A 27,972-nucleotide genomic window follows, 5' to 3' on the forward strand; every position below is an offset into this window, starting at 1 on the left:
TTCACCAACTCACGAAGAAGAAGACGACACGCTCCCGGACATGTAGGTCTCGACACCAGTGCCCACACCACAGCTGGGACTGAGGCTTTCACGGCGGAAGGTCAAAGCCCCCTAAAGACTCAATCTTTAAGGCCACTTCACACCCGCTGGACTCTTGTTTAAACAGGGGGTGAATGTGGTAAACCACCGTTATTGTATTATATATATATATATTGTGGTAAACCACTGTTACTGTATTGTATATATTGTTTGTTGTCTCTGCTGGCTCCGCCTGTGGCTCTTCCCCTCAGGCTCTGTATAAAGGTGGCCGACCTCTGGCCCTGCCCCTGTTCGGGATCAGTTGCCAGCAGATTCTCGTTTAGCTTATTAAAACCACAGTTTTGTTCCACAACTCGTCTTTGTTATAATTCATGGCACATTACTGACACTCCCAGGGACCCCCTGTAAATACTGGCACACTCCCAGGGATCCTCTGTAAATACTGGCACGCTCCCAGGGACCCCCTGTAAATACTGACACACTCCCAGGGACCCTCTGTAAATACTGACACACTCCCAGGGACCCTCTGTAAATACTGGCACACTCCCAGGGACCCCCTGTAAATACTGGCATACTCCCAGGACCCCATGAAAATATTGACAGACTCCCACCGACACTTCCAAGGTCCCCCTGCAACACGTTGCAGGGAACGGCTGCAAATACTGACACATTTCCAGGGAACAGCTGCAAATGCGAGCACATTTCCAGGCACTCCTCTGCACATACTGACACACTCCTAGGGACCCACTTCAATTACTGACAGATTCCCAGGGACCCTCTGCAAATATTGACAACAATACCAGGGATCCCCTGCAAACACTGACGCACTCCCAGGGATACCCTGCCAATACTAATGCATTCCCAGGGACCCCTTGCAAATACCGCCACATTCCCAGGGTCCTCCTGCAAGTACTCACATATTCCCAGAGTCCGTTTGCAAATACTGACACATTCCCAGGGACCCCCTGCAAATACCGACACACTCCCAGGGACCCCCTGCAAATACCGACACACTCCCAGGGACCCCCTGCAAATACTGACACACTCCCAGGGACCCCCTGCAAATGCTGACACACTCCCAGGGACCCCCTGCAAATACTGACACACTGCCAGGGACCCCCTGCAAATACTGACACTCTCCCAAGGACCCTTTGCAAATATTGACACACTCCCAAGGACCCTCTGCAAATATTGACACTCCCAGAGACCCCTTCAAATACCGACACACTCCCAGGGATCCCCTGCAAATACTGACACACTCACAGGGACCCCCTGCAAATACTGACACACTCCCAGGGACCCCCTGCAAATACTGACACACTCACAGGGACCCCCTGCAAATACTGACACACTCCCAGGGACCCCCTGCAAATACTGACACACTCACAGGGACCCCCTGCAAATACTGACACACTCCCAGGGACCCCCTGCAAATACTGACACACTCACAGGGACCCCCTGCAAATGCTGACACACTCCCAGGGACCCCCTGCAAATACTGACACACTGCCAGGGACCCCCTGCAAATACTGACACTCTCCCAAGGACCCTTTGCAAATATTGACACACTCCCAAGGACCCTCTGCAAATATTGACACTCCCAGAGACCCCTTCAAATACCGACACACTCCCAGGGATCCCCTGCAAATACTGACACACTCACAGGGACCCCCTGCAAATACTGACACACTCACAGGGACTCCCTGCAAATACTGACACACTCCCAGGGACCCCCTGCAAATACTGACACACTCACAGGGACCCCCTGCAAATACTGACACACTCCCAGGGACCCCCTGCAAATACTGACACACTCACAGGGACCCCCTGCAAATACTGACACACTCACAGGGACCCCCTGCAAATACTGACACACTCACAGGGACCCCCTGCAAATACTGACACACTCCCAGGGACCCTCTACAAATATCGACACAGTCGCAGGGACACCTTGACAAGCTTTTAATTACCCCTTGCAAACTTGCCTTGATCCCCTCCCTTCCCATATTAGCTGCCTAAAGAAAACGGTGATCTTTAATTGCTGGAGGTGTTTTTAGAATACGGCAGCAGAAATGTGAGTGAAGAATGAAAATAAAATCTAACACTTCACAGAGCTCTATGGGATGCTCCGAGCCCCGCTTGGTTCCAATGCAAAAACGGTGCCATTTAAGAATGATATCCCTCCACAATGACACAGAGCTCGAACATGTAAGTTATGCTGGTTCTCTGTTGAATGTTAGCTGGGAGAACAGATGTTACCGGCTGGTATAACAAAAAGATGACAAGGACAGTGAGCTCCCAGCCATTAGCAGAAAATTGTGGAATTTCACTTCACTGAAACGGAGGAGACAGTTGCACACTGCTCGGCTAAATTTGATATTTGGCAAGTTGACCCTTGAATTCCAATCCGTAATGTGAAGCCAAAACCACCTTATATATTTAAAAATATATATATTTTTATTAAAGATTTTCCATTTACAATAAATGTTATAATCAAACGCACATAACCCACAGATGTTACACAGAGCCAACGTAACAAAAACCCAACCAACTGTACACACCTCATCCAAAAAGGGAAGAGAGAAGAAGAAAAAGAAAACCTAGAAATTCCCCGCCCCCCTTTAATTCCTTAAAGTAGGCAATGAATGGTTGCCATCACCGGTTGAACTCTTCCACCGACCCCGCAAGAGTTTACTTGATTTTCTCCAGGTACAAGAATTCCATTAAGTTACCCAACCATACTGAGGAGCTGGGCGCATTAGAAGACCTCCACCCCAGCAGAACTCACCTCTGGGCAATCAATGAGGTGAAAGTGAGGACATCTGCCTGCATCCCCGTTTTCAGCCCCAGTGAGTCTGACTCATCAAAAATTGGCATCAGAGGACAAGGCTCCAGCTCAATATTCAGAATTGCTGATATGGTGCCAAATAAGGAGACCCAAATGCTTACCAGTGTGGGACAAGACCAGAATGTGTGTTTGTGGTTGGCCTGCCTCCTGGAACCTGTCCTCTACCTCCAGACAGGTCTTAGTTTTGATCAGGTACACTGTGCGCCAGCTTAAGCTGGATCAGACCAAGTCGCGCACATGAAGACGTGGTACGAAGGATCTCACTCCACAATTGATCATCCACCACAGCCCGAGTTGTGCCAACTCCCTCCCCCACTTCGCCATCACCTCATCCACCGGGTCCGAATCCTCTGACAGAAAACTTCCTATAAATGTCAGATGTGCTACCCTGCTAACAAGGAGATCTTTTCCATCAGACACGTCGGCGGTGCCACGTGAAATGCCGGGAAGGCCCCGGTACAAAATTCCTTACCTGGAGCTACCTGAATGAGTTTGGCCCCAAAAGCCAAAACTTCGCCAACAAACCCTCTAAGCTGACAAACTGTCCCTCCACAAACAAATCCCCGCCACTTAAACCCCTCCCCCCCCCCCCCCCCCCCCCCCCCGCACACACCCCATACTTGAGTGTCCAGTCTTGACGGCTCAAATAGGTGATTTGCGCAAATAGAGGCCATCCTCGATACGGACTCCAGCCTAAAGTGCTGCCAGAATTGACTCCAAATCCTTAAAGTGGACACAACCACCAGGTTCAAGACGTACCCCTGCCAGAGAAAACGGAAAGGACACAGTCACCAGTGCACCAAGGCTAGATCCCCCAGGCGCAGCACGGTGGTGCAGTGGTTAGCACTGCTGCCACACAGCACCAAGGACCCGGGTTCGATCCCTGCCCGGGTCAGTGTCCGTGTGGAGTTTGCACATTCTCCCTGTGTCTGCGCGGGTCTCACCCCCGCAACCTAAAAAGATGTGCAGGGTAGGTGAATTGGCCATGCTAAATTGCCCCTTAATTGGAAAAAAAATAATTGGATACTCTAAATTCATATTTTTTTTTAAATGACTAGATCCCGTACACTACTTCATCCCTATCTGTCCCCATACAGAACCTGGGTCACTGCACCACCCCAGAACCCTCTCAACATTAGCACCCAATAATAAAAAAGCTAATTTTGCAACGCTAAGTCCCCCAACTGTCTATCCCTTTGAAGAACTGCCCTCCGGATCCGCGGGGTCTTCTCTGCCCATATAAAGGATGAGGTCAACCTATTAACCTTCACAATAAAAGATTTGGGGAGAAAAACAGGAAGACATTGAAAAAGAAACAAATACCGTGGGAGAACATTAATTTTAATAGTCTGGACCCTCCTGCCAAGGACAGGGGAAGGTTATCCCACTTTTGCAATTCAAATGTAACCTTATGCACCAGAAGTGCGGAGCACTTCAATTTACGGAGCTGGGCCCAATTTGTGGGCCACCCGGACACCCAGATGTATGAGGTTAGAGCTGGCCAGGCGAAAAGGCAGCAGCCCTAAGTTGGCCATATCCCCGGGGGAATTAACTGGAAAGTACTCACTCTTTTCCAGATTCAACTTGTATCCTGAAAAAGAATTAAAGCTCTTCAGCAGCTCCATTACTTCACCCATAGTGGGGTCCAGGTCCATAACATAAAGCAGCAAATCATCAGCATATAAGGTACCCTATGTTCCAACCCTCCCCTCTTTATCCACTTACGCAAAGCCCTCAAAGCAATAGCTAAGAGTTCAATTGCCCACATATGTAGGAGGGGGGACATCAGACACCCCTGTCTTGTCCCCCTATACAATTAAAATTACCCGAACAATTGGTACGAACACTAGCCGAAGGGGCCCTGTACAATAAACATACCCACAAAATCAAATTTGCCCCTAGAATGAACCTCTCCTCGAACTTCAAAACGATACCTCCACTTCACCTCAAACTCCTTCTCGGCATCCCAAAGACAAAATCACTTGGGCCCAAAGGACAGGGAGAGAACCACATTCAACAGCCTCCGAATATTGACTGACAATTGCTGGCCCTTAACAAAGCCTGATTGATCCTCTGCAATCACCTCAGGGAGTCAGGGCCTAACCGCCAACACCTCAGCCAGTATCTTGGTACCCACTCTGTGGGGTCATTATCCTTCTTCAACAGCAGGGAACTAGAAGCCTGCCAGGGTGTAGCAGGCAGGGATCCGGGCCCAGGATGAAGAATCATTATACATATCTACCAGCAACGGGACCACCTGATCCGCAAACATCTTGTAGAATTCCACGGGAAACCCATCAGACCCAGGAGCTTTAGCTGTTTTCATCTGCCCAAACACTATCAAAATCTCCTCAGGGCCTAACGGGGCCTCCAACTCCTCCCGCCACTCGTCCCCACCCCTGGAAACCCCGTCCTCTGCCAAGGGTTCCAACCTAGAAAGATTTTTGTAAAAAGCCTCAAACGCAGCATTAACTTGATCTGGGGTGGAAACTAAGCTGCGACTCTTGTCCCTACGCTGAATAATCTCCCGGGAGGCTGCCTCAGCTGATGGCCTAACAGACAGCTGGCTTTCTACCCATACCCAGAAAAGAACACTCCCCCGACCACCACAACTGGCGCACCGTCTTTCAAGTGGACAACAGATCAAACTGCGTCTGCAGCTTCTTTCGGTTTGCCAGGAGCTCCTAGTTAGAGACACACGAATGGCTGCCGTCCACCTCCAAAATATTACCCCCAACCTCTGCTGTTCCATCCTTACCTCCCGATCCATGTGCAACTTCCATATGATTTCTCCTTTAATAACTGCTTTCAAGGCTTCCCAAAGCATTGAGGGCGAGACAGATTCACTCCTGTTAAATTTTACATGCGCCCATAATGTCATATCCGCCAATAACCTGTCATCTATCCTCCACAGCGGGCACTGAGCAGGGCCTGACTCCAAAACTTCATTGATCAGAAGAGGGGCATGATCAAAGATGACAATGGCTGAATACTCTGCCCTCCTCTCCCAAGGGAAATGAGACCTACCCACCAGTAAAAGTTGCTCCTGAAATAAACCTTGTGGACTGGAGAAAAGAATGAGAACTCTTACCCCCCATCCCCACCAAGTACATAAACCACCATGGATCAACCACCCCCCCCCCCCCCCCCCACCACCGTTCCATAAACGCTAACAGCATCTTTGCCACCCCCGAAGAAGCCAATGACTTCAGCTTTGAATGAACCAACTTGAGATCAAGTACACAATTTAAATCACCCCCAAAAATCATTTGTTGTGTATCCAAATCTGGATTGGAAGTCAACAGCTTCCTAATAAATTCTGTATTGTCCAAATTTGGAGCATACACATTAACCAATTCAGAGTGTGGCACAGTGGTTGGCACTGCTAACTCACGGTGTCGAGAACCCAGGTTCGATCCTGCCCCAGGTCACTGTCCGTGTGGAGTTTGCACATTCTCCCCATGTCTGCATGGGTCTCACCCCCACAACCCAAAGATGTGCAGGTTAGGTGGATTGACCACGCTTAATTGCTGCTTAATTTTTAAAAAATACATTAAACAATGCCACCAACATACCTGCCAAAGACCCGGTGACTGTCATGTGCCCGTCGTACAGGTCGGCCACAATCTTGTCCACCGAAAAAATAACCCATTTATGGATTAAAACTGCCACCCCTGCGGGCCCTGCTTCGAAGCCCAAGTGAAACACTTGGCTCACCCACCCCTTCTGCAGTCTGGTCTGGTCTCTCACCCGCAAATGAGCCTCCTGTAAAAACACATCAGCCCTCAGATTCTTTAGGTGAGAGAAAACTCTCCACCTTTTTACCGGGCCCCCCAATTCCCTTGTGCTCCAGGTGACCAACTGAATCGGGAGCTTCCCACCCTCCTCAACTTGGAGTCTGCCATTTCCACCGACGGGGGCTATCAATCGCCTGTAAAAAGCATGTAGGCCCAAGGCCCACGCAAGATGCCTGCCAAACCCACCCATAAAGTGAAACAAAGGAAACCCCATGGTCACCATCAGAAAGATAACCCCACCCCCTCCCCTGAACCAGACCTCACCCAAATGTACATGTTGGTTACATACCAAAGAACAATACCCCCTCCTAACTACGCCCAACAAACCAAAAATGATGGGCTCACTGAACCACGAAACACAGGTCAAACCGGCCGCAGCCCCTCCCCCACCTTGCTCCCGTTTGCTAGCTAACAATTTACTGCTAACGAGGTAGCCCCCACCCAGGGCAGAAAAAAAAAACACCCCTACCCGTCCCTGCTGCAAAAAGTCAAACAAAATTGAACATCCTTACTTCGATCAAAATCTCACTGGGAGCCATATATTTCCAAAAATACTACCTTAAACAATACCCCTCAGAACAATTTACCCCCCATGCCCCACGATACAACTTATGCAAAACACTCCCATCGTATCCCTGGAACAAAAGGAGTAACAAGAAATCTATACAAAATACCCCCAAACCCCTTGTCCTTAACCACCATAAAAGTCCCCACAGAGCCCATTTAACTTGATCCCAGTCCACACTTTGTAATAAAGGCATCAACCTCCTCTGAGGTATTGTAGTGGTCATCCTGTGACTCACAGGTAGCCTGCAGCCTCACTGGCTACACCACTCCAAACTGCACTCTACTCTTCTACAACGCTGCTTTAGCCTTCTTGAGGCTGCCTGCCTCCTCCACTCAGACACCTTGATAGATTTTAACGAGTCTCCCTTCCCACTTCGAATCATGGTTCTCCTTGGCCCACTTCAGGAGCCGCTCCTTCTCCTGGAAGCTATGGAATCTGATGATAATTGCTCGTGGTGGCTCATTTGCCCACAACTTCTGCTGGAGTGTTCAATGGGCCCTGTCCAGCTTTAGAGGGGACACCAGTTCACCCTCCCACACGATCTCACTGAACATCTGTAAGAGATTCGGGCCCTACACACCCTCCGGCAACCCCATGACTCTGAGGTATTGTCACCTCAACCGATTCTCCAGGTTGTCCACCTTCATCCTCAGACTCTTATTTTACTCTGCCACCAATGAGATCTAAGCCCCCAGCAAGGCAATTTGCTCCCAGTGCCTCAACAGAGCCAACTCCACCCCTTTCAACACCTCACCATGTTCCTTCACAGCTTCCAAAGTTCTCTTTAACTTTTCTCGGACAGGGCCCAGCGCCTCCCCAATCAATTTATGAATGGTTTAAAACATGGTTCTCCATTACCTCTCGAAATGCTTGTCAAATTCAGTAGCCAGTACCCCAGATAGCACGTCAGCCGTAATCGGGGCAGCTGCAACTGCTGGAGCCGCTATCTTCCCTTTTGAGGTGCCACGCGAAACATCCAAGTCAGTGGAAGAATTTCCGCCCTGAAGACTTCTTAGTTCCAGCCTTTTTGACATTCTTCAACAATAGTCTCCTTCCACTTTCATCGAGCTCAAAATTATCTACCAAAAAACCTCGGGAACCAGGCCAAAAAAAACAAGTGACCTGGCGAGAGCTACCTGGTGCACAACCTCCTCCTAAAATCCGACACCGGAAGACCTCCCCAAACCACTTTATGTATGACATAACTGGCAACAGGTCTAAGACACGATTTGTAGGTCATAATTGGGGCAGGGAGGCAAATTGCTGCTGGCAGGCACACTTGTCCTCATTATCCTCCCTTTCGCTGGTGAATTTCATCATGGTGGATAAGTCCTGTCCTGAGAAGCTGTCCCATCTGCTAAGAAATCCAATTAAGTTAATTAGAGAGTTTGTAGGGGGCGAGTGGCTTCCTTCTGTTGCCCAGTGATACAGGTCACTGAACTGGTACACCACAAAGCTAGAACAATGCTCTGGGGTCCTTGGCTCGAATCCCATCAAGGTAGATGGCACAATTGTCCTGCTGAAATTGTTATGTAACCTGGTGAATGGATGACGTGCATCATCAAAACGATCTGTCGAGGGCCAGCTTGAGATTTTGGTAGAGGTGCATGTAATGCACACTGGGTCAGGGGCAGTCAAGAAGCTTGGAGGCTGAAACACTGTGGGGAGCCAGTCATGGATGCCCCAAGGAAATTAAGTGGGTCCCCTGAAAGTGAGAATGGTACAGAGGGGCACTCAGCCATTGGCACACAAGTGTGTACAAGTTACGGGAAGTGTACATTCTGGGCTCGGGCATTGCAAAGGATTGTTACCCTCCTGATGGAGGTCATAGGAGGAGGTGACAAGACATCGGGACACAATTTGGAGTTCATCTGATCACAAGGAAAACAGCATCTAGAGATAGGAGCCCAACTGTCAGGTTTCAGCTCCAGTAGCAATGAGGAGCAAACCCTTCTGTATGAAGATCAGAGCCTGGCATGAGACTAGCGGAGACACGCAGGGCAGGAATGCCATGGAGGCCGTAGCCTCTGTATCTAACAGTGAAGGCAGAGTTTCTTGGAGATATTGGAAAATCAGTGCCACTGGAAACCATGACTATCCACGCAGAGGTCACAGGGCTTTGGGCCCCCGTTGTGAAAAACTTCACATCTCACCATACCTTGCCAGTAGCTGTGAAAGTCATTGGAGCCTTGAACATGTTTGCCTCTGGCTCCTTTCTAAGATCAGCTGAAGACCTTGGTGGGGTTTTGCTTCCATTTCTGCATTCCCCCCCCGCCCCCAAGTGGAGGGCATCATCGATTGCACCCATGTGACCATCACGGCCCTTTACGATTAATCAACGAAGGGTTTCCACTCGCTTAACATTCAGCTAGTCTGCAACCACCAGTTTCCTGCATGCCTGTGCTTACTTTCCTGGCAGCTGCCATCGCTTCTGCATCCTCCAGCAATCCAGGGTGCAACGCCACTCTTTATTCCACCCCCACCTGAGCATGATTGTGTGGGTCCGTTTTTCAAGGATTGCTCACAGCTGCCTTTCTCACCTCCCTCACTTACTCAGGATGTGCTGATCACCCAGTGCCACCCAATCTAAGTGTGCATCTGAGTTTTAGCTGAGTTGGTGGTACGTGCACTTGTAAGGTGTAAGAATGCTTGTACCTGATGTCGCTGCTAGCAGCGTCTGCCTGGATTCAGGAAGAAGAATCGGTCAATCCCCTGCAAATGTGAACCCGTGGGAGTCACAAGCTCATGAGCCTTGTAGAGTTGAAGCCTCTGCAGCATTGAGGTTTCCCAATGCAGCTGAGCCGCTGGCATGCTGTTGGATGTGCTGGAGTGCCTCACACTACCTTCATTGATGTGCTGCAGTTTCTATTCCGCTCCTCCACCGGGGAAGCCCTCTTTGCCTGCCTCGACTTCCTCAAGCTCTGCCATGCTGGTGATCTCCATTGCTCCCCCTCCAGGGAAGTGACACTGTGTGGCCTGGCAATCTGCCCTCTGCTTTGCACCCTTTCTCTGCCAATTTATGCCAAGGATGCGGTGTATCTAGACTTCCAGGAGGCATTTGACAAGGTGCCACATAAAGACTGATCCAGAAGGCGAGATCACAGGGGATTGCGGGTAGAGTACTAGATTGGATTGTGGATTGGCTGACTGACAGAAAGCAGAAGGTCGGGATAAATGGGTCCTTCTCTGGCTGGCAAACTGTAACCGGCGGGGTGCCGCAGGGGTCAGTCCTTGGACCTCAATTGTTTACAATCTATATAAATTATCTGCAAGCAGGGATAGAGTGTAACATAGAAAATTTTGCGCATGATACTCAAATAGGTGGGAAAGCCGGCAGTGAATAGGAGATAAAGATTTTACAGACAGATATAAATAGGCTAGGATATTGGGCCAAAATTTGGCAGACGAGTTTAATGTAGATAAGTGTGAGGTTATCCATTTTGGGTGAAAAAATAGAAAGGCAAATTATTATCTAAATGGAAAGCAGATTCAAAATGCACCTGGGCAGTGGGATCGAGGTGTCTTTGTTCATGAATCGCAGAAAGTCGATTGAATTAAAAAGGGAAATGGAATGTTAGCATTTATTGCAAAAGGACTGGAGTATAAAAGTAGAGAAGAGTTATTGCAATTGTATAGGGTGTTGGTGTGGTCACATCTGGAGTTCTATGTTCAGTTTTGGTCTCCTTATTTGAGAAAGGATGTGGTGGCATTGGAGGCAGTTCAGAGAAGGTTCACCAGATTGATTCCAGGGATGAAACGGTTGATGTATGGGGAGATACATACATACATAGAATCCCTACAGTGCAGAACAGATTGGGCTTATACTCATTGGAGTTTAGAAGAATGAGGGGATCTGATCGAGGTATATAAAATAGTAAAAGGGATTGATAAAGTAAACGGGGACCAAATGTTCCCCCTTGTGGGGCAATCTAGAACGAGAAGTCAGATATAGGTTGAGAGGCGGTAGATTTAGAACTGAAATGAGGAGGATCGACTTCTCAGAGGGTGGTGAATTGGTGGAACTCACTGCCCCACAATGCAGTGGAATCAGAGTCATTAAGTGGTTTTGAGAAGAAGATAGATATATTTCTGATACAAAACGGATTAAAGGGATGGGGGAAACAGGTAGGGAGGATTTGAAACCAGAAGAGATCAGCCACGATCTGATTGAATGGCAGGGCAGGCTCGGAGGGCTGAATTGCATATTCTTATGTTCCTGAGGGCAGAGAGAGAAAGGACAGTGCTGTCTCAATGAGCCTTTAGGCTCATCGTCATAAGATGTTGCATGCACCCAATGCAGATCCTCAGCAGCTCTATACTGAGTCTTGCTGATGAGTCAGTAAGCACCTTTGGAACACATTCCTCCCATGTTCGGAAGCACTGTCTGGCCTCAGCTGATGTATTTGCTGGAGCATAAATACCCAGAGGCCTCTCATTAGGATCTGCCGTTGCACTCACCGTACCGGATTGAATAAGGTCATTGAACTTTTCCACCACTGCTTCAAGTTCCATACGTCCACATTCTGTCTGCTCACATTCTCAGCCACCTCGCCACGTTCCTCCTTGACCTTCTCCTGCCCTGCCACCCTCTGGAAAAAGGACCTCCCTCCTCCCCCTCACTGCCTCAAGAAGGAACTCAAGATCTGCAACTGAAAATGAAAGGGCTGCTCTGCCCCAGGTTCCAGCCCTCAGCCTTTCCAGCTCCGTGACTGGCACGGCAACTGAAACAGTCAAAGAGCAAGCCACATCAAAGTCTGCCATGGTCGGAAATCAGGCACTCGATTGCAGTCCTGTTTCTGCGGCTGCTAACTGGTCACCCAACCTGCCCTCCAACTGATTGAGCGGCTACCCCTGGGAAAACCAGAGTCTGTGACCGCTTTCCTTCTGGGAGCAGAATAGGGTCACAGAAACAGTCCCAACACATATTTTCCAACCCTGGAAGAAAAGTCAGGCCCATAGAAATATTGAAAATTGTGTAGGAGGGCTTCAACGTAACTTGCAAGGGTGAGGATGTGTTTTAATAGCCACATGGGCCACAATTGTGTCAGTTGAGATCGAGAGTGTGAAGGGCTCAGTGCTGCAGCAAAAGTTTAAAAAAAGTATCTTTTATTCTTCCATGGGATATAAACATCATTGGCAAGGCCAGCATTTATTGCCCATCTCTAATTGCCCCTTCGAGTGAGCCACCTTCTTGAACTGTTGTAGTCTATGTGGCGTTTCCAAAGTGCTGTTAATGGAAAAAATTTTAGATTAGAATTAATATACTACATTGATATGCATACTATGTTGGTATTATAGGGGAGGCAATGGTGTAGTGGTATTGTTACTAGGCTAGTAATCCAGAGACCCAGGTTAATGCTCTGGAGGCCTGGGTTCGTATCCCGCCATGGCAGATGGTGAAATTTCAATTCAATAAAAATCTGGAATTAAAAGTTTCACGATGACCATGAAACCAATGTTGATTGTCGTAAAAAACATCTGATTCCTAATGTCCTTTGGGGAAGGAAATCTGCTGTTGTTTCCTGATCTGGCCGACAGATGACACCAGACCCACAGCTATGCACACATCCCATGAATGAATAAAAAGTGAAAACAGTAATGAATGTATCCTTCCTCCCTCATTTATCTCGACGGTCTTTTCCTCCAATAATAATAATTGCTTGTTGTCACAAGTAGGCTTCAAAAAAGTTACTGTGAAAAGCCCCTAGTCGCCACATTCCGGCGCCTGTTCGGGGAGACCGGTACGGGAATTGAACCTGCGCTGCTGGTCTTGTTCTGCATTAAAAGCCAGCTGTTTAGCCCATTGTGGTAAACCAGACCCATGCTCATCATATTCAAAATCCAAAGTTACAACTCCCTCCATTACCTCCCCATCACATCTCCAAAACCACCTCCACAATTGCCCTGTTGATTGTGACTTATCGGATGGCCCTCAAACCCCTTTTCAACCAGGCCAATTAGTTATCGCCCCAAACTCTAGTGAAACTCGTTGGCATATATTTTTCATTGTTGAATTGTTTCCTATATCAAGCCTTAAGTGAATGCACTTGAAATGAAAATACTTATTGTGATGCATCGGCTTCAAATTAAGTTACTGTGAAAAGCCCCTAGTCGCCACATTCCGGTGCCTGTTCGGGGAGGCTGGTACGGGAATTGAACCGCGCTGCTGGCCTGCCTTGGTCTGCTTTAAAAGCCAGCTCTTTCGTCCTGTGCTAAACCAGCCCCTACTTGGGGTGTTTTATTAGCTTAAAAGGTGCTCCATGAATGAAAGTTGTTGTTGGCGGCAGAGCACATGTGGTCCAGGTGAAGTTGAACGTCAGAATAGGAAAGTGGAGAAAATTACGCAAAAGTAAACATTTTTAAACAAATGTTGGCACTAATTTGTTTCTGTACAGTGGTATCAAAATTCCAAATGTATAACCAGTGTGTCACATTCGCACATAACCCAGGCTGGCAATCAGCACCATGCCAGTGGTAGTGTCCTCCAGATAAGACTGTAAACCAAATCCACTTGCTCAGGGGAAAGATGTCCTCATACTTGCCTCAAATCACCTATTCTGCACAGTTCACAATCCAGCTCTCTCAACACAAACACACATAACACCTACTTTCACCAGGTTTATTTCCTTGTCCAGTGCCAGTCGGCTCAGCTCTGTCAACCTACCACCCGACATCACTGATCTGGCAGTGGAGAATATACAGGTAGCTCTGCTCTGTCTGGTGTATGCCTGTCTTTCAGGCACTGGATCGAGGCAACATTCCTGCTCAGAGCCCGTCTGTCGGTCAGCCCTTCCTGACTCTGCTTTAGACCTGGGTTGCTCACTGCCATTATAACTCGGAGCTGAAGTCTTGGTTTACTCACTTTCCGCATCATTGTGCCGTGGTCTTTTTAAGTGAGATTGACAATTAGGGGGCTGTATTACAAGGCATTAACGTCATAAAATCTTCCCAAAGTGCTTCACCAAGAAGAGATATACATTGGTTTTGAGGAGGATTTTAAAGGCGGGATTGAAAGAAGGAAGCTCCAGAGGGTCATGTCTGGATTGCTGAATGCTCTGCTACTAATCGAGACCAGGAGTGGATGTAAAGAAGGAGAAAAGCAAATTACTGCGGATGCTGGAATCTGAAACGAAAGGGAAAATGCTGGAAAATCTCAGCAAGTCTGGCAGCATCTGTAAGGAGAGAAAAGAGCTAACGTTTTGAATCCGATGACTCGAAACGTTAGCTCTTTTCTCTCCCTACAGATGCTGCCAGTCTTGCTGAGATTTTCCAGCATTTTCCCTTTAGTGGATGTAAAGAAGACAGAGTCAGAGGAGGGCAAGAGCAAGGATGGAGAAGAAAACCATGTAAAGAAATTAGAACAATTATTTTGAATGAGGGAATATTGGTGACTGGGAGCCAATGGAGGACAAGAGGCACTGGCTGAGTGGGACATGACGTAGAAGGTGCAAAATTTTGGATGCTGGCTGAATTTGTGGTAGTTTTGTGGCTGTAACAACTTGCATTTCCCTGGGGCCTTAATGTTGCAATGTTCCAAATAACTTCATAGAGTGGGAGAAGGGTGGGGGACAGGGACATGGCTGAAAAGTAGATTTCAAAGAGGCATTTTTCAGGTGGGGTGAGATATAACAAAGGATTGTGGAAGAGAGCTCCAGAGCGTCTGAGGTGAGATGGCAAAAGACGCTTGTGACTGATGGTGGAGCAAAGGTAGGTAATGGGAGAAACGCTCAGTACAGCAGAGCTAGAAACATGGACGGTGTACACTGGGTTCATGTTCGGAGGAAATAAGACAAAGACACAGATCAATCCAGGGAGAAGGAATCCTGATGGTGGATTTTTGGCAATAACTGAGTGCGATAGTTGAGTCAAAGATGGCAATGAGTTTAAACAGCAGTGCCAGAGAGGTGGGAGCAAGGCATGAAATATTTTAGAAATGGATGGGTGTTGGTTTGAAGCTCAACTCAGGAACAAATACGAAGCTGAGGCTGCATTCTCTTGGGTTGAGCTTAAGCTGCACTCAGGCAGGGTAAGAGGATCAGCAACTAAAAGATGCAGATTATGAACAGGATAACTTCGGTTTTTCTGACATTAATAAATTCTGCCTCATCCACAGCCTTGCAGGCAGTCAAGTATGAAAGTAGTGGAATCAAGTGAGAATCATCGAGACACATTCTTCAACAATTTTGCTGAGGTATAACCAAGAAGTGAGGAATACAAGGGACCGAAAAAGGGACTGAGGAGGACACTGGAGGTGGCTGATGAGGGATGGGAAGAAGAACCAATTATGGCTGGTAATATTGGGAAAGGTGAGAATGAACCTAACAAAAGAGTGGATCAGAGAGGAGAGGGTGAGGGAGAATAATGTAGTTGTCCATGTCAAAGAGTACAGAGAGGATGAGAAGGGATGACACATTGTACACAGAATAATGATGGCAACTTTAATCAAGGTGATCTCCCATTCTTTGAGAGCTGGGTTAAAAGTGCCCATAATAATTTCACATGGGGCTTCTGTATCCAGCAGATATTCTTTCATCCGATCAGCCTAATGAGACATTGTAAAATTAAATTTCATGTCAAATATTTTAAGCAGTCCTCCAATATAATTTTGCTAATTTTCTTTACTGAGATCTTTACTGCACAAGCGGATTCACTGCAACCATGTATTTGCAATATCATCGGGAATGGCGATCAGAAACACTGATGTTGTGTTTGGACATTAATTATAGAACAGTGCCAGAACATCCCCCGATATTTACTCACCAAGTGCAGTATTTGAAGGTGTACAGCTGGCAGGTTTATGCTGCATTAGCCAGGTTGGTTGTTTAAATGTCAGTTTATCCAAGAACTTTTGCAGGGCACATATGAAATAAATTGCTCGTAATCACTGTTTGGTTATTCCTTCTGGAAAAGTACATGCATGTGGAGATTGTTTGGTGAGAACAGGACCATGATTAGCTATGATGCCTCCCAGAGGTCGGTGATCAGACCCATGCATAAAGAAAGGCACCTCAGGGGAGGCCACTGATGGCAGCTGTTCACCTATCAAATAGATTGCTAAACTCAACATCAAACTATAACTGATTCCCCAGATATAAAAAAAATTTTTTATGACTGGGGGTGTCCACCATACCATAGACCTGGAATTTTAATCCAATTTTACATATATTTCTGCTTCGCTGATGTTAGTACCATTATCATTTGTTTGCATTTAAACTCCACTGTGTGCCTTTTTGTTAAGAGCCAAGCATCTTTTGTTCCTATTACAATACACATTTGTTGAGGATTAGTTAAACACATGTCCCTGTTTTATGGAGGGTAAAACCTATTTGATTGGCAGCACAGTGACACAGTAGCACTGCTGCCTCACAGCACCAAGGACGCAGGTTCGATTCCGGCCTTGTCTGTGTAGAGCTTGCACTTTCTCACCGTCTGTGTGGGTTTCCTCCAGCTGCTCCCATTTCATCCCACTGTCCAAAGATGTCAAAGTTAAATTGCCCCTTAGTGTCCAGGAATGTGCAGATGGGGTTACGCTAGGCAAGGGAGTGGACCTCTTTCAGCTGGTCGGTGCACACTTAATGGGCTGAATGGCCTCCTTCTGCACTGTAGGGATTCTATGAACTTTCATCAATATGCCTGTTGCCCATTTAATGAGGGTTAAACATTTTTAAGGGAGGTTAAAATCCTCAAACGTTCCTTTTCATGAAAGGTTAAGTTTTTCTTGGGATGTTGTCAGCATTCCCATTTTATCTTTTGAAACTATTGGGGAGTAAAGCCCTCAATGCCCCTTCGGGTTTAAAGGGCTTGAAGCTCATGGGGAGGGGGTGGCTGGGCGGCAGCATTGCAGCTCCCCCTACCGGATGGGAGGGTGAAGTTGTTGTTTTTTTCTTGAATGAATTCCTGGCCACGTTAGCGCGCACGCGCGCCGTCGGCCGGGTCGTCATCACGTAGGCGGTGTGTGTACCGGGAGCGTGGAGAACGGCGAGGTGAAAGGTCGCGGTCCAGACGCAGGGAAGCTAATGATTCCTATATGTCCCATAGTCTCCTTCGCTTACGGTGAGTACCGATGGCACCGGCACCTACCCCATCTCCGCCTGCCTGCCCGCCCGGTCGGCCTTAGCGGCGCCGCCTCATTGCCCCCTTTCACTCAGCAGCAGCTCAGGGCCCAGGGGCTCCAGGCTCAAAGGTGATGATGGATCCACGGCGAGTGGGGCCTGAGGGCGCTCAGGTGAGCGTGTCCCCCGCGCCTACAGCCCCGGAGCCGCCGCTTTCTGCGGAATTTTCCTCTTCTTCCGCTCCAAGCGGAAATAGACCATGACTGACAGGAGCGTTGACCAATGGGGGAAGGCCGGAGGGGCGGGCGCTTCCGGTCCTTTCATTAAAAACTATTCTTTTCGTTTCTATTTCGGGGAACATTTCTGCCTGTCCCTTCACCAATCAGTAAACTGGCCGAGCTACAATTTGAAAGATTAACTGAAACCAAAAACATTCGTGCAATAAGTTGCCTTTTCCTCACATCGGGATTCTTGCCTCACAGTGTATTGTTTTCCCTTTCTGAAACCTGCAGCTCTGGCCGGTGCGGGGTTGTTAATAAAGTTACTGCGGTTGTTGTTGTGTCTTTGTTCGCGGCGGCGGTGCCAATAAAGTTTTTATTTGATTGTTCCCTCTCTCCTCCCCCCCTAATCGGTCACGTGACGCAGTGCCCGGCCGGTTGGGCGAAGACGCCAAGATGGCGGCGAGTAACTACTACGGATTCGCGCATGGCGGCGCTCAGTACAGGTAGGATGGGGGTGGTACTCGGTGGGTGGCTGGCTGGGCAGGTCCAACCTAGGAGGCAGTGCGTCCCAATACCGACAAACCGGGTAAACCGTCCCACGAATCTCCCTCAACAACGATATTCTTTTAAATAGCCATCTCCCCCGCCCCCTCCCAAACCTTCCATTCCCCCTCCGGTAAGGAATGAATTAACGGCGGGACCCTCTGTCACAGGAAAATGGCGGCAAGAGTCACGGCCTCGGGACTGCAGCGGCCGAAAATTTGTGCAAAAACTACGGGGTGTAACTCCTCTCCTTCCCTTTCCCTTCATTCAGTACATACAGCAACACCCTCTCCCCTGAGCATCCCCTCCCCCCGTTATCGGCCTGGAAGGAGACAGGTGGTAGCTACCTGCCCGGTTACCTCATTCTACCTTAACAGCTGCCACCGGTTTTTAATAGTGCCAGCGCTGCCCTGTGGCTGCACCGTTATTGCTCCATGGGAGGGGCATGCCGGCTCTCTGCTTTCTCCTTAGTGAAGCCGCTCCTCGCCTTGTGTTTTCACTTCGTTCTGTTTCCATTGCCTTTATCTTAATCACACCTGAATTGGTACATCTGCCCAGTCACTTCCCTCAGTTCAGATTCCGCGTTTTTTATGCAGAATTTAATTTGAATGGCTTGGAATAATTCCAATGCTTAAAGCTGCATCCTATCGCAAACCTGGGAATATTATACGCTAGGTGTGAAATCTGCAACGTAGTTTAGTTTTAGCAGTCGTAATGTGTTTTTTGCTCGTCTTGGAGAGAAACCTAAATTTTATTTCGCACCCATGCCAAATGCATTTAATTGACTGATGGTCTGGACAGTTGCAAGTGATGTACAGGGCAGCAAGGTTTTCTCCAACATGTTGAAAGAAACATTCGTTTGAACGGAGGTGTGTTTTGAAAGTAAACATTTTCTTTTTTTGTTACTTTTGGGGATGCTATTTTTACTCCTGTGTACAAGTAGGAGGAGGTTGTCTTTTAAATTCTACGTTAAAATTGCAGAATACTCTTACCAGTCACGATCCATTCAAGTGCATTTTTGTGACTTTGTTTGTGAAAGAGAGTGGACATTCTGTCTGTTTTATATGCTTTTCTTTTAAGCTGAAAAATATTTACATTCACCTCCTCTTGAGTTGTGCAGCAGTAATGTTAAGATGAAAATTGCAGGAGTTTGGTAGTCATTAGACTTTTTAAGGTGAACTTCAAACATGAAAAGTAAAAATCTGTGTTCCATTAAGAGTTTTATCTTAAATTTTGTGAACACAAATTGGATTCTGTTGGATTCTGATTTTGGGCATCCTATTCCTAGGCCTCGTCTCTAATTTCTTGGATAGTCCTGATGTAGCTGTTCCCTTGTCAGGAATAATTTTCCAGTTTCTGAATTGCCAAACTATTTTTGTTTTTAGTAAACTGTTTCATTGTTATTGCATCTCCTATAGTTTAAAGAGGCAAGGGATAGAGGGGTGCTGCCTCCGACAATGTCACAGGCCACTATTTCATTAATATTGAAGCGGGACAAGAACCCGGAGCTGTGTGGGTCCTATAGACCGATCTCGTTGCTTAACGTGGACGCTAAGTTGCTGGCCCAAGTGTTGGTTCCAGAGTTTAAGATTGTATGCCGGGGGTGATTATGGAGGACCAAACCGGATTTGTCAAGGGTAAGCAGTTGGTGGCCAATATAAGAAGGCTGCTTAATGTAATTATGATGCCCCTGGAGAGAAGGGAAGTTGAGGTCGTTGTGGCCATGGATGCGGAGAAGGCGTTCGACCGGGTAGAGTGGGACTATCTATGGGAGGTGCTGGGACGGTTTGGGTTCAGTAGGGGCTTTATCGACTGGGTCAGGCTGTTGTACCAGGCCCCGGAAGCTAGTGTAAGGATGAACAAGACGACTTAGGCTGTACTGGGGTCAAGACAGGATGTTCCCTCTCCCCACTGTTGTTTGTGTTAGCCATAGAGCCGCTGGCAATTGCTCTGAGAACTTCAAGGGGCTGGAAAGGGTGGGGAGGGGGGATGGTGGAGCATAGGGTATCGCTGTACGCGGATGACCTGCTCCTATATGTAGCAGTTCCAGGGGCAGGGATGAGGGAGATTATGGTGATTCTGGGGGAATTTGGCCGGTTTTCAGGATACAAACTGAATATGACGAAGAGTGAGATGTTTGTAGTCCAGGCAAGAGGTCAGGAGGGTCGGCTGGGGGAGTTACTGTTCAGGTTAGTGGGGGATAATTTTAGATGTCTGGGGATACAAGTGGCGCGTGACTGGGGCCGGTTGCACAAGTCGAACTTGTCCCAGTTGGTTGAACAGATAAGGGGCGAGTTTCGGAGGTGGGATGCGCTTCCGCTGTCACTGGCGGGGAGGGTGCAGATGGTTATGATGACGATATTGCCGAGAATTTTATTTGTGCTCCAATGCCTCCCGATTTTCATCCAGCGGTCCTTTTTTAAGAGGATCAACAAATCATTTTGGGCTTTGTTTGGGCAGGTAAGTCCCCACAAGTGAAAAAGGTGATGCTCGAGAGGAATTGGGGCTGGGGGGGGCTTGCCTGCCAAATTTTAGTAATTATTACTGGGCGGCCAATATTGCGATGATAAGGAAGTGGGGGGGAGGGGGGGGGGTGGTTTGGGAACGGTTGGAGGCAGCCTCATGCAGGGGCACCAGCTTGGGGGTGCTGATAACGGCACTGTTGCCGTTCCTGCCGGCGGGATACTCCTCCAGTCCCGTGGTTCCTTTTGTCAAGTCATTTGTGGCTTGGAGAGCTGCTTTGGTACTGTGATGGGGTGGAACCCTGATCGGAGAGATTCAAATGTGGAATTCTGGGAAAGGTGAATTTGATCATTTTAGACTGAATTGAGAAATATCCTCACTCAAAGGATTTAATCTTTGAAATATTTTGCCCCAGAGACTTGTGGATGCCCCATTTGTGTATTTTTAAAGGCTGAGACACAGAGTTTTGGTTTCCCAGGGAATCAAGGGCTCTTAAGGAGCGGGCAGGAAAAACGTTGAGGCTAATGGTGAGCCATTATTGTATTGTATGCAGAAGCAGGCTTGAGAGGCTGTTTGGTCTATTTCTATTTGTTATTCTTATGGTATTATGAAGTCGAGAGATTTCCAACACATTCCAGGCTTTGGAGAGGAAACAGAAACCAGGGTTTTTTGAAGGCGAGAGAACTGTTAATGCCAGCTAACATGGGAGCAAGGGATGAAAGTTGGATCAAGAACAGAAAATTACTGGACATGCTCAGCAGTTCTGACAGCATTGGAGGGAGAAGGGAACTAACATTTAGAGTCAAGATGATTCTTTGTCAAAACTGGAAAGTTGGATAGTTAGTTTAGCAGGGTAGCTTTGAAAGAGCCAGCAGGGAATTCTCATGGACAAGGTGAACTTGGAGAGGACATGAGGGGAGATGCAGGTTCATGGTTAGAACATTGGGAAGCCTCAGAGGAAAGGGAGGGAGTTGGGGGAGGCAGCTGATCAGATGGTGTCAGTCGTAGGACAATAGAATTCTCTACATTCAGCCCATCAGGTCCGCTCCAACCCTCTGAAAGCACACCTTAACTAGGCTCACTCTGTCCCTGTCCCTGTAACCCCACCTAACCTACACATTTTGGACACTTGAGGGACAATTTAGAATGGTCATTCCACTTAATCTGCACATCTTTGGACTGGGAGGAAACCGAAGCACCCGGAGGAAGCCACACAGGCAAGGGGAGAATGAGCAAACTCTACACAGTCACCCAAGGTCGGAATTGAACCTGGGTCCCTGGCGCTCTGAGGCAGCAGTGCTAACCACTGTGCCATCCTGCCAAAATCCATGTGTTCCCCATACTTGTTGCAGGTGAGAGTGAAGGAAATGGGAAGCGTGATTAAGATGATGGCTTGCAGCAGAGAAAAGAGGCAGGAATTATCTTTGCATTCCAGGGTGATTTTGGAGTAGTGCACAGTTTTTGCAGACGAGCAAGACCTGATGGTGTTTTATGTGGTCCAGCTAGACGTGGGTGATGAATGGCAGCACTGAACTGTAGTGAAGGGTTGGGGAACTTTACACAAGACTCTGGGATCATAGAATTTACAGTGGAGAAGGAGGCCTTTCGGGTCAACGAGTCTGCACCAGCTCTTGGAAAGAGCACCCCACTTGAGCCATCCCCGTATCCCAGTAACCCCACCTAACCTAAGGGCAATTTAGCATGGTCAATCCATTCAACCTGCACCCAGAGGAAACCCACGCAGACACGGGGCGACCATGCAGACTTCACACACACAGTGACCCAGCCAGGAATCGAACCTGAGGCCCTGGAGCTGTGAAGCAACTGTGTTAACCACTGTGCTTTTTTTGTTGGTGGTGTAGGTACAAGTTGTAAAATCTACAGCACGCAAAAGCGCTTTCAACACAACTGGTCTATGCTGATGTTTATAATCCATATGAAATTTATCTTGCTCTAATTGCCCTTTTCCACCCCACTGTATCGTCCATATTCCCTTATAGGTTGAATCAAGCTGAAATGTGTACGTGCTATCAGCTGCAACTACTCTGATATTAAATTATATATTCAGTGCACTAACTGTAAAAAGAATTCTTTTAAATTGCTATTTTTGGTCTATTGGTAACCATCCACGTTTATGCCTGGACTTGACCACACGTGAAATGTTTTGTCCACCCCCAGCCTGTTGAACCCTTTCATAATTTTTGAAGACCTCTATCAGGCGTTTTCCACAGGAAAAAAACAACTTTGCTTATTTTTTTTATAGTTGAATCTTAATTCTGTTAATATCCTGTTAATTCTGCATTTTCCCCAAATTTTTCTATTTAAGGGGCAATTTAGTGTGGCCAATCCACCTACTCTGTTTGGGTAAACACGGGGAGAATGTGCAAACTCCACACGGGCAGTGACCCAAGAGTGGGGATCGAACCTGGGACCTCAGTGCAGTGAGGCAGCAGTGCTAACCACTCTGCCACCGTGCTGCCCATGACCTGATTATTTTTAATGATGTTTTAGTGCCATGTATTAGCCAGGGCGCCAGGCGAATTTCCCTGTGTTTTTGTTGTTTAATGCTACTGTGTGATCTTTTACATCTTCAGAGAGCAGTAAACCCAGTTTTAGTATCTCTTAAAGATGGTAGGTGGTGATTTAGATGTTTACTTGAGATCAGGGAAGTACTTTGAAACCTGGGACCACAATGCCTTTCTTGAACATTCCCTTCAATCATCTTTGTGTATAAGGTTTCTGTAATTTTAAATGACCTCTAAATTGACTGGCAGTCCGTTCAAATATTACTCCTAGTTGAATGAATGGCAGGAACACTTAAATTTATAGTTCCAATTTTTCATGTTTTGGGAGAACCTTTTGTAATATTGATTCTGGAGCATGTGTTCACCATTAAATTGTATCCTATGCAATATAGAATCTTGTCCAGTCTAATTTGCTTAACCTGATATGGCTCCCAACAGTTCCCATCAGGGTACCAGATCCTGACGAGATAAATATTTGTCTTCAGATGCAATCGGAGAAAACAGTTGGCTTTATTACAGTGAGCTACTTTATGGGAGTGAAATACTCATCACGATTTCTACTGTCTGAAACTTTTGTTATAACGTAGAACCCAAGAAAATCTACCTGTCTGGTAAATATACACAAAATACTATGGATGGTGGAAACCTGAAATAAAAACAGAAAATGCTAGATAAACATAACGGGTCTTTCAACATCTGTGGGGAGAGAAACATAATTAACATTTTGAATCCATATGATCCTTCTAGAGAACTGAAGAATGATAGAAGTATAGTGAATTATATGGTTGGAGAGTGGGGTGGTGCAGAATGGAAGGTCAGGGATACATTGGACCATCGACCTATCTAGTTTGCTAAAGCCCTTTAGTGAAGGAAATCTGCTGTCCTCACCTGGTATGGCCCACACGTAACTCCAGATCTGCACTAATGTTGTTGACTCGTAAATGCCCTTTGCAATCAAGACAGTATTTCAGTCTGGCAGCAAGGTGGGCGGCATGGTAGCACAGTGTTTAGCACTGGTGCTTCACAGTGCCTGGGATCCGGATTCGATTCTCGCCTTGGGTCACTGTCTCTGCAGAGTATGAATGTTCTTCCAGTGTCTGTGTAGGTTTCCTCCAGGTGCTCCGGTTACCTCGCACAAGTACTGACAGATGTGTTTGTTAGGTAAATTGGATATTCCAAATTCTCCCTCGGTCTACCCGAACAGGCATCGGAATGTGGCGACTAGGTGATTTTCACACTAACATCATTGCGTTAATGTAAACCTACATGTGACACTAATAAAGATCATAGTTGATGCACTAACAAAACTGGAGTCAATGGGAATTGGAAAAAAGCCTCTGCTGGTTCAAGTATTTACCTGGCACCAAGGTAATACTTTTCAGCCCCAGAACACCACTGTGGGAGTTCCTTGGGTTAGTGTCTTGGGCCCAACTATCTTCAGCTGCTTCATAAATGATTGTCCTTCCATCATAAGGTTACAAGTAGGTATGTTTGCTGATCCTTCCAGTAAAGGTCAAAAGTGGGCAACACGGTACCATAGTGGTTAGCACTATGGCTTCACAGTGCAAGGGTCCCAGGTTGGATTCCTGGCTTGGGTTACTGTTTGTACGTAGTCTGCACGTTGTCTGCGTGGGTTTCCTCTGAGTGCTCTGGTTTCCTTCCACAAGTCCCTAAAGACATGCTATTAGTTAATTTGGACATTCTGAATTCTTGTGTGTACCCGAACAAGCGCCGGAACGTACGGACAGTATCGAGGCTTGTGCTGACAAGTGGCAAGTAACATTTGTGCTAGACAATGGCCATCTCCCAACGAGAGAGGATCAACCATCGCCCCATGACATTCAATGGCATTACCATCGCTGAATGACCCACTATCAACATCCTGGGGTTCCATTGACCAGACAGTGAACTGGTCTAACCACATAAATACTGTGGCCACCTTAGCAAGTCAAAGGCTAGGAATCCTATGGCAAGTAACTCACCACCTAATCACCCCACTCCCCCCAAAACAAAGCCTGTCCACCATCTACAAGGCAGTGAGGAGTGTAATGGATTTCTCTTCACTTGCTTGGATGAGGGTAGCTCCAACAACACTCAACACCATCCAGGACACGGCAGCCCGATTGATTGCTCTCTCTTCCACAAACGTTCAATCCTTCCACCACCAACGAGCAGTGGCCACCTTGTGTTATCATCTACACGATGCACTGCAGGAACTCATAAAGCGTCCTTAGGCAGCACCTTCCACACCCGCAACCACTACCATCTAGAAGGGCAAGAGTAGCAAATGCCTGGGATCATCATCACCTGGAGGTTACCTTCCAAGACACTCACCATCTTGACTTAGAAATGTATTGTCGTTCCTTCATCGTCGCTGGGTCAAAATCTTGGAACTGCCTCCCTACTAACAGCACTGTGGGTGTACCTGCACCACATGACTGCAGTGCTTGCAGAAGGGAGCTTACAACCTTCTTTTCAAGGGCATTTAATGATGGGCAATAAATACTGGCCTTCCCAGAAATACCCACTTCCTGTGAATGAATAATAAAAGCATTTGATACCAGATTCAACCTGGTTAGAAAATTGGCTGAGTGGAGATAATTTTCAATATGTGACTCGTGGTTTTCTCCAAGGATCTCCGGGGATGCCTCAACTGTTCACTGCATTTGTTAACAAATTTGGGAGAAATTTACTGAGGTGGCATATATTGTAACTAGTGTAGAAAGAAGTGTAATGTCCCAAAGAGACATTGATTGGTTAAGTGAAGGAGCAGAACTCTGGCAGGTGGATTTTGGTGTCTGGCCCCAAAAAAAGGGTCAAACAGGATTCTTTAGAAATGGTGAAATGCCTGAAACAGTTGGAGCCCAAAGAGACTTTTGGTGGTTGGGGAGGGGCCCGAAGTGCATAGATTCAACAGGTACAGAAAATAATCAATGAGGTTGGTCTTTATATGTAGTGAGCTAGAATACAAAAAAAGGTAGAAGTCATGCTTTAGCTACACACAGCCCTGAGTAGTCTACAGCTGGAGTACTTTGAGCAGTTTTGAGTGCCACATATTTGGAAGCACATATTGAGATGATGTCTGAACTCTAAAGGGTTAAATTGTGAGAAGTGACTGAACAATCTGGAATTGTATTTCTGAAATTTAGAAGGACAAGAGGTGATTTGGCCATAGTTTCAGGGGAATAAATGGTAGATTGGGAGAAATGATTTCCACCAATTGGGGAGTCTTAAGATTTGGGCGCCAAATTAGAGCCGGATGTTTGAGGAGTAAAATTGTGAAGCACTCTCTTCCTCCAATGGCAGTTGATGTAAGGTCAGTGGCTCATCTTTAAACTGAAAGTGGTAGACTTTTGTTCGCCAAAGATGTCAAGACACCAGTATTGTTATAAATATATTGTTGAGAAAAATCCAACTGCAGCAAGTATTATTAATTTGTTACCTCAAGTTGCTCGTATGCAGCTCCAAATGTTCTTGACATAATTTTGAAACATTTTGAAAATGTGCAACTATTTCAGTGCTTTTAACTTTTTGAGGGCATGGAATTGAACAGGTTTGAGTGGTGCCTCGATCAGTTTTTTTTTCGAGTATTTTCTTCAAAGTGCCCGAAGGACTCTCAAAAGAATCTCCATTGTGCCGCAGAAGTACACCTTATAATTCAACGCTCAGTACACTTTTAAAAAATAGAATAATGAAAATATGGGAAGTGAAAACCATTTGTTATACAAATGTTTCGGAGTTGGTTTTACTTTCGCTTTGTGTTTGGGGCTGGTTTGTGGCTCTGAGCTTTTACTTTCGTTTTCACGTTTGACTGCTATAGACTCAGGCAGAGAAGTATTTTGGCCTGTCTCTCTCTTTTCAATTTTAAAGAGTTATTCCAAGGAAGAAACCCAATTATTATAGTGACCTACTGTTTTGGTAAAAAGGGTTTTTGGTTTATGGGATCTTGTTATTGAATTGGAACAGTTAAGGGGGAATTTATTAAGGGTTATACATAGATTACTGTAGCTGTGTAAGGTCTTTTTGTTTGTAATTGATCATTCTTACTGTGTGTTTATATAAATGTTTATGTAAATTCATAGAATAAAGCTTGTTTTTTGATTAAAAGCATCTAAGAACTCTGTTGAATAACACTTGAAAGGCAGACTCTTGTGCTCATCGTCATCAAAGTCAATAAACGGTTGCAGGCCAGGTGGACTCCATAATATACTTTGGAGTTGTTAAACCATGGCCCATAACATTTGTCAATGGTTTTAGTGATTCTTTTAAAAAAAAATAACTTTAACATGCATTCTCATGCGGTAGTTTGAAGTTGAGACTTTGCAAGGTAGAAAATGTCACATAAGTAGGTTGGCTAAAATATTCTACTGTCCATGTTTGTGGAGATGAAGTGTTTTAAGGTTCAATTAGTCTCTGTGTGGAAGCCCTCAAGCAATAAGTTGATAGTCTAGCCCTAGTGTTAAAATCTCCCATGCAGCTTGAACACGAGTTGAGTTTGGCAGTGAAATGCATTTAAGCATCATCCTTTGAAATCTGGCCAGACATCACTCTATTGCAGTTTCCCTGATTGTACAATAAGCGTAATGGTGTATCATTGTAATAGGAAAAAATATTACTCGTCTTATTTGAACCTGTTCTTTTGTGTGTGCTTTCGCCAAATCCTGTTTTTTTCTTTATGGATCTGATTTGCTTTATTTGTCAGTTGGCTCTTCCCTACTTCTGGTCTGGTTTGTCTCTGAATTTCTACCCGATCACTGATGTTTCTGTTCCATGCTGCTACAGATTGTTGATGGCTCTGCAGAATGTGAGGTGCACTTGTTCTGCTGGGTTTCCCAGTTCTGGGCTTTCTTTAACTGTTCTGAAATTCTTACGAGAGTTTGGTCTCACATGAGGTTGGCCCTTATTGGTTGAAGTAC

The 27,972-nt window shown here is 46.6% G+C and overlaps 2 protein-coding genes across 9 annotated transcripts in view; one reads left to right on the plus strand and one right to left on the minus strand.

Moving 5' to 3' along the window:
* LOC119953154 (caytaxin-like) overlaps positions 1-17,549 on the minus strand; it is a 119,042-nt gene extending 101,493 nt beyond the window's left edge. For both annotated transcript variants that reach the window (XM_038777077.1, XM_038777075.1), the window contains exon 1: positions 17,333-17,549. The gene's annotated coding sequence lies outside the window, so the exon portion shown is untranslated. The remainder of the gene's footprint in view (positions 1-17,332) is intronic.
* Positions 17,183-27,972, plus strand: part of LOC119953153 (zinc finger RNA-binding protein-like) — a 65,653-nt gene continuing 54,863 nt past the window's right edge. For all 7 annotated transcript variants that reach the window (XM_038777064.1, XM_038777066.1, XM_038777065.1 and 4 more), the window contains exons 1-2: positions 17,183-17,305; positions 17,950-18,028. In XM_038777064.1, coding sequence (XP_038632992.1) covers positions 17,269-17,305; positions 17,950-18,028 — 116 coding nt within the window. In that variant the 5' untranslated portion in view covers positions 17,183-17,268. The remainder of the gene's footprint in view (positions 17,306-17,949; positions 18,029-27,972) is intronic.

The sequence above is a fragment of the Scyliorhinus canicula genome, chromosome 18 (assembly GCF_902713615.1).
Source record: "Scyliorhinus canicula chromosome 18, sScyCan1.1, whole genome shotgun sequence".
Classification (NCBI taxonomy): domain Eukaryota; kingdom Metazoa; phylum Chordata; class Chondrichthyes; order Carcharhiniformes; family Scyliorhinidae; genus Scyliorhinus; species Scyliorhinus canicula.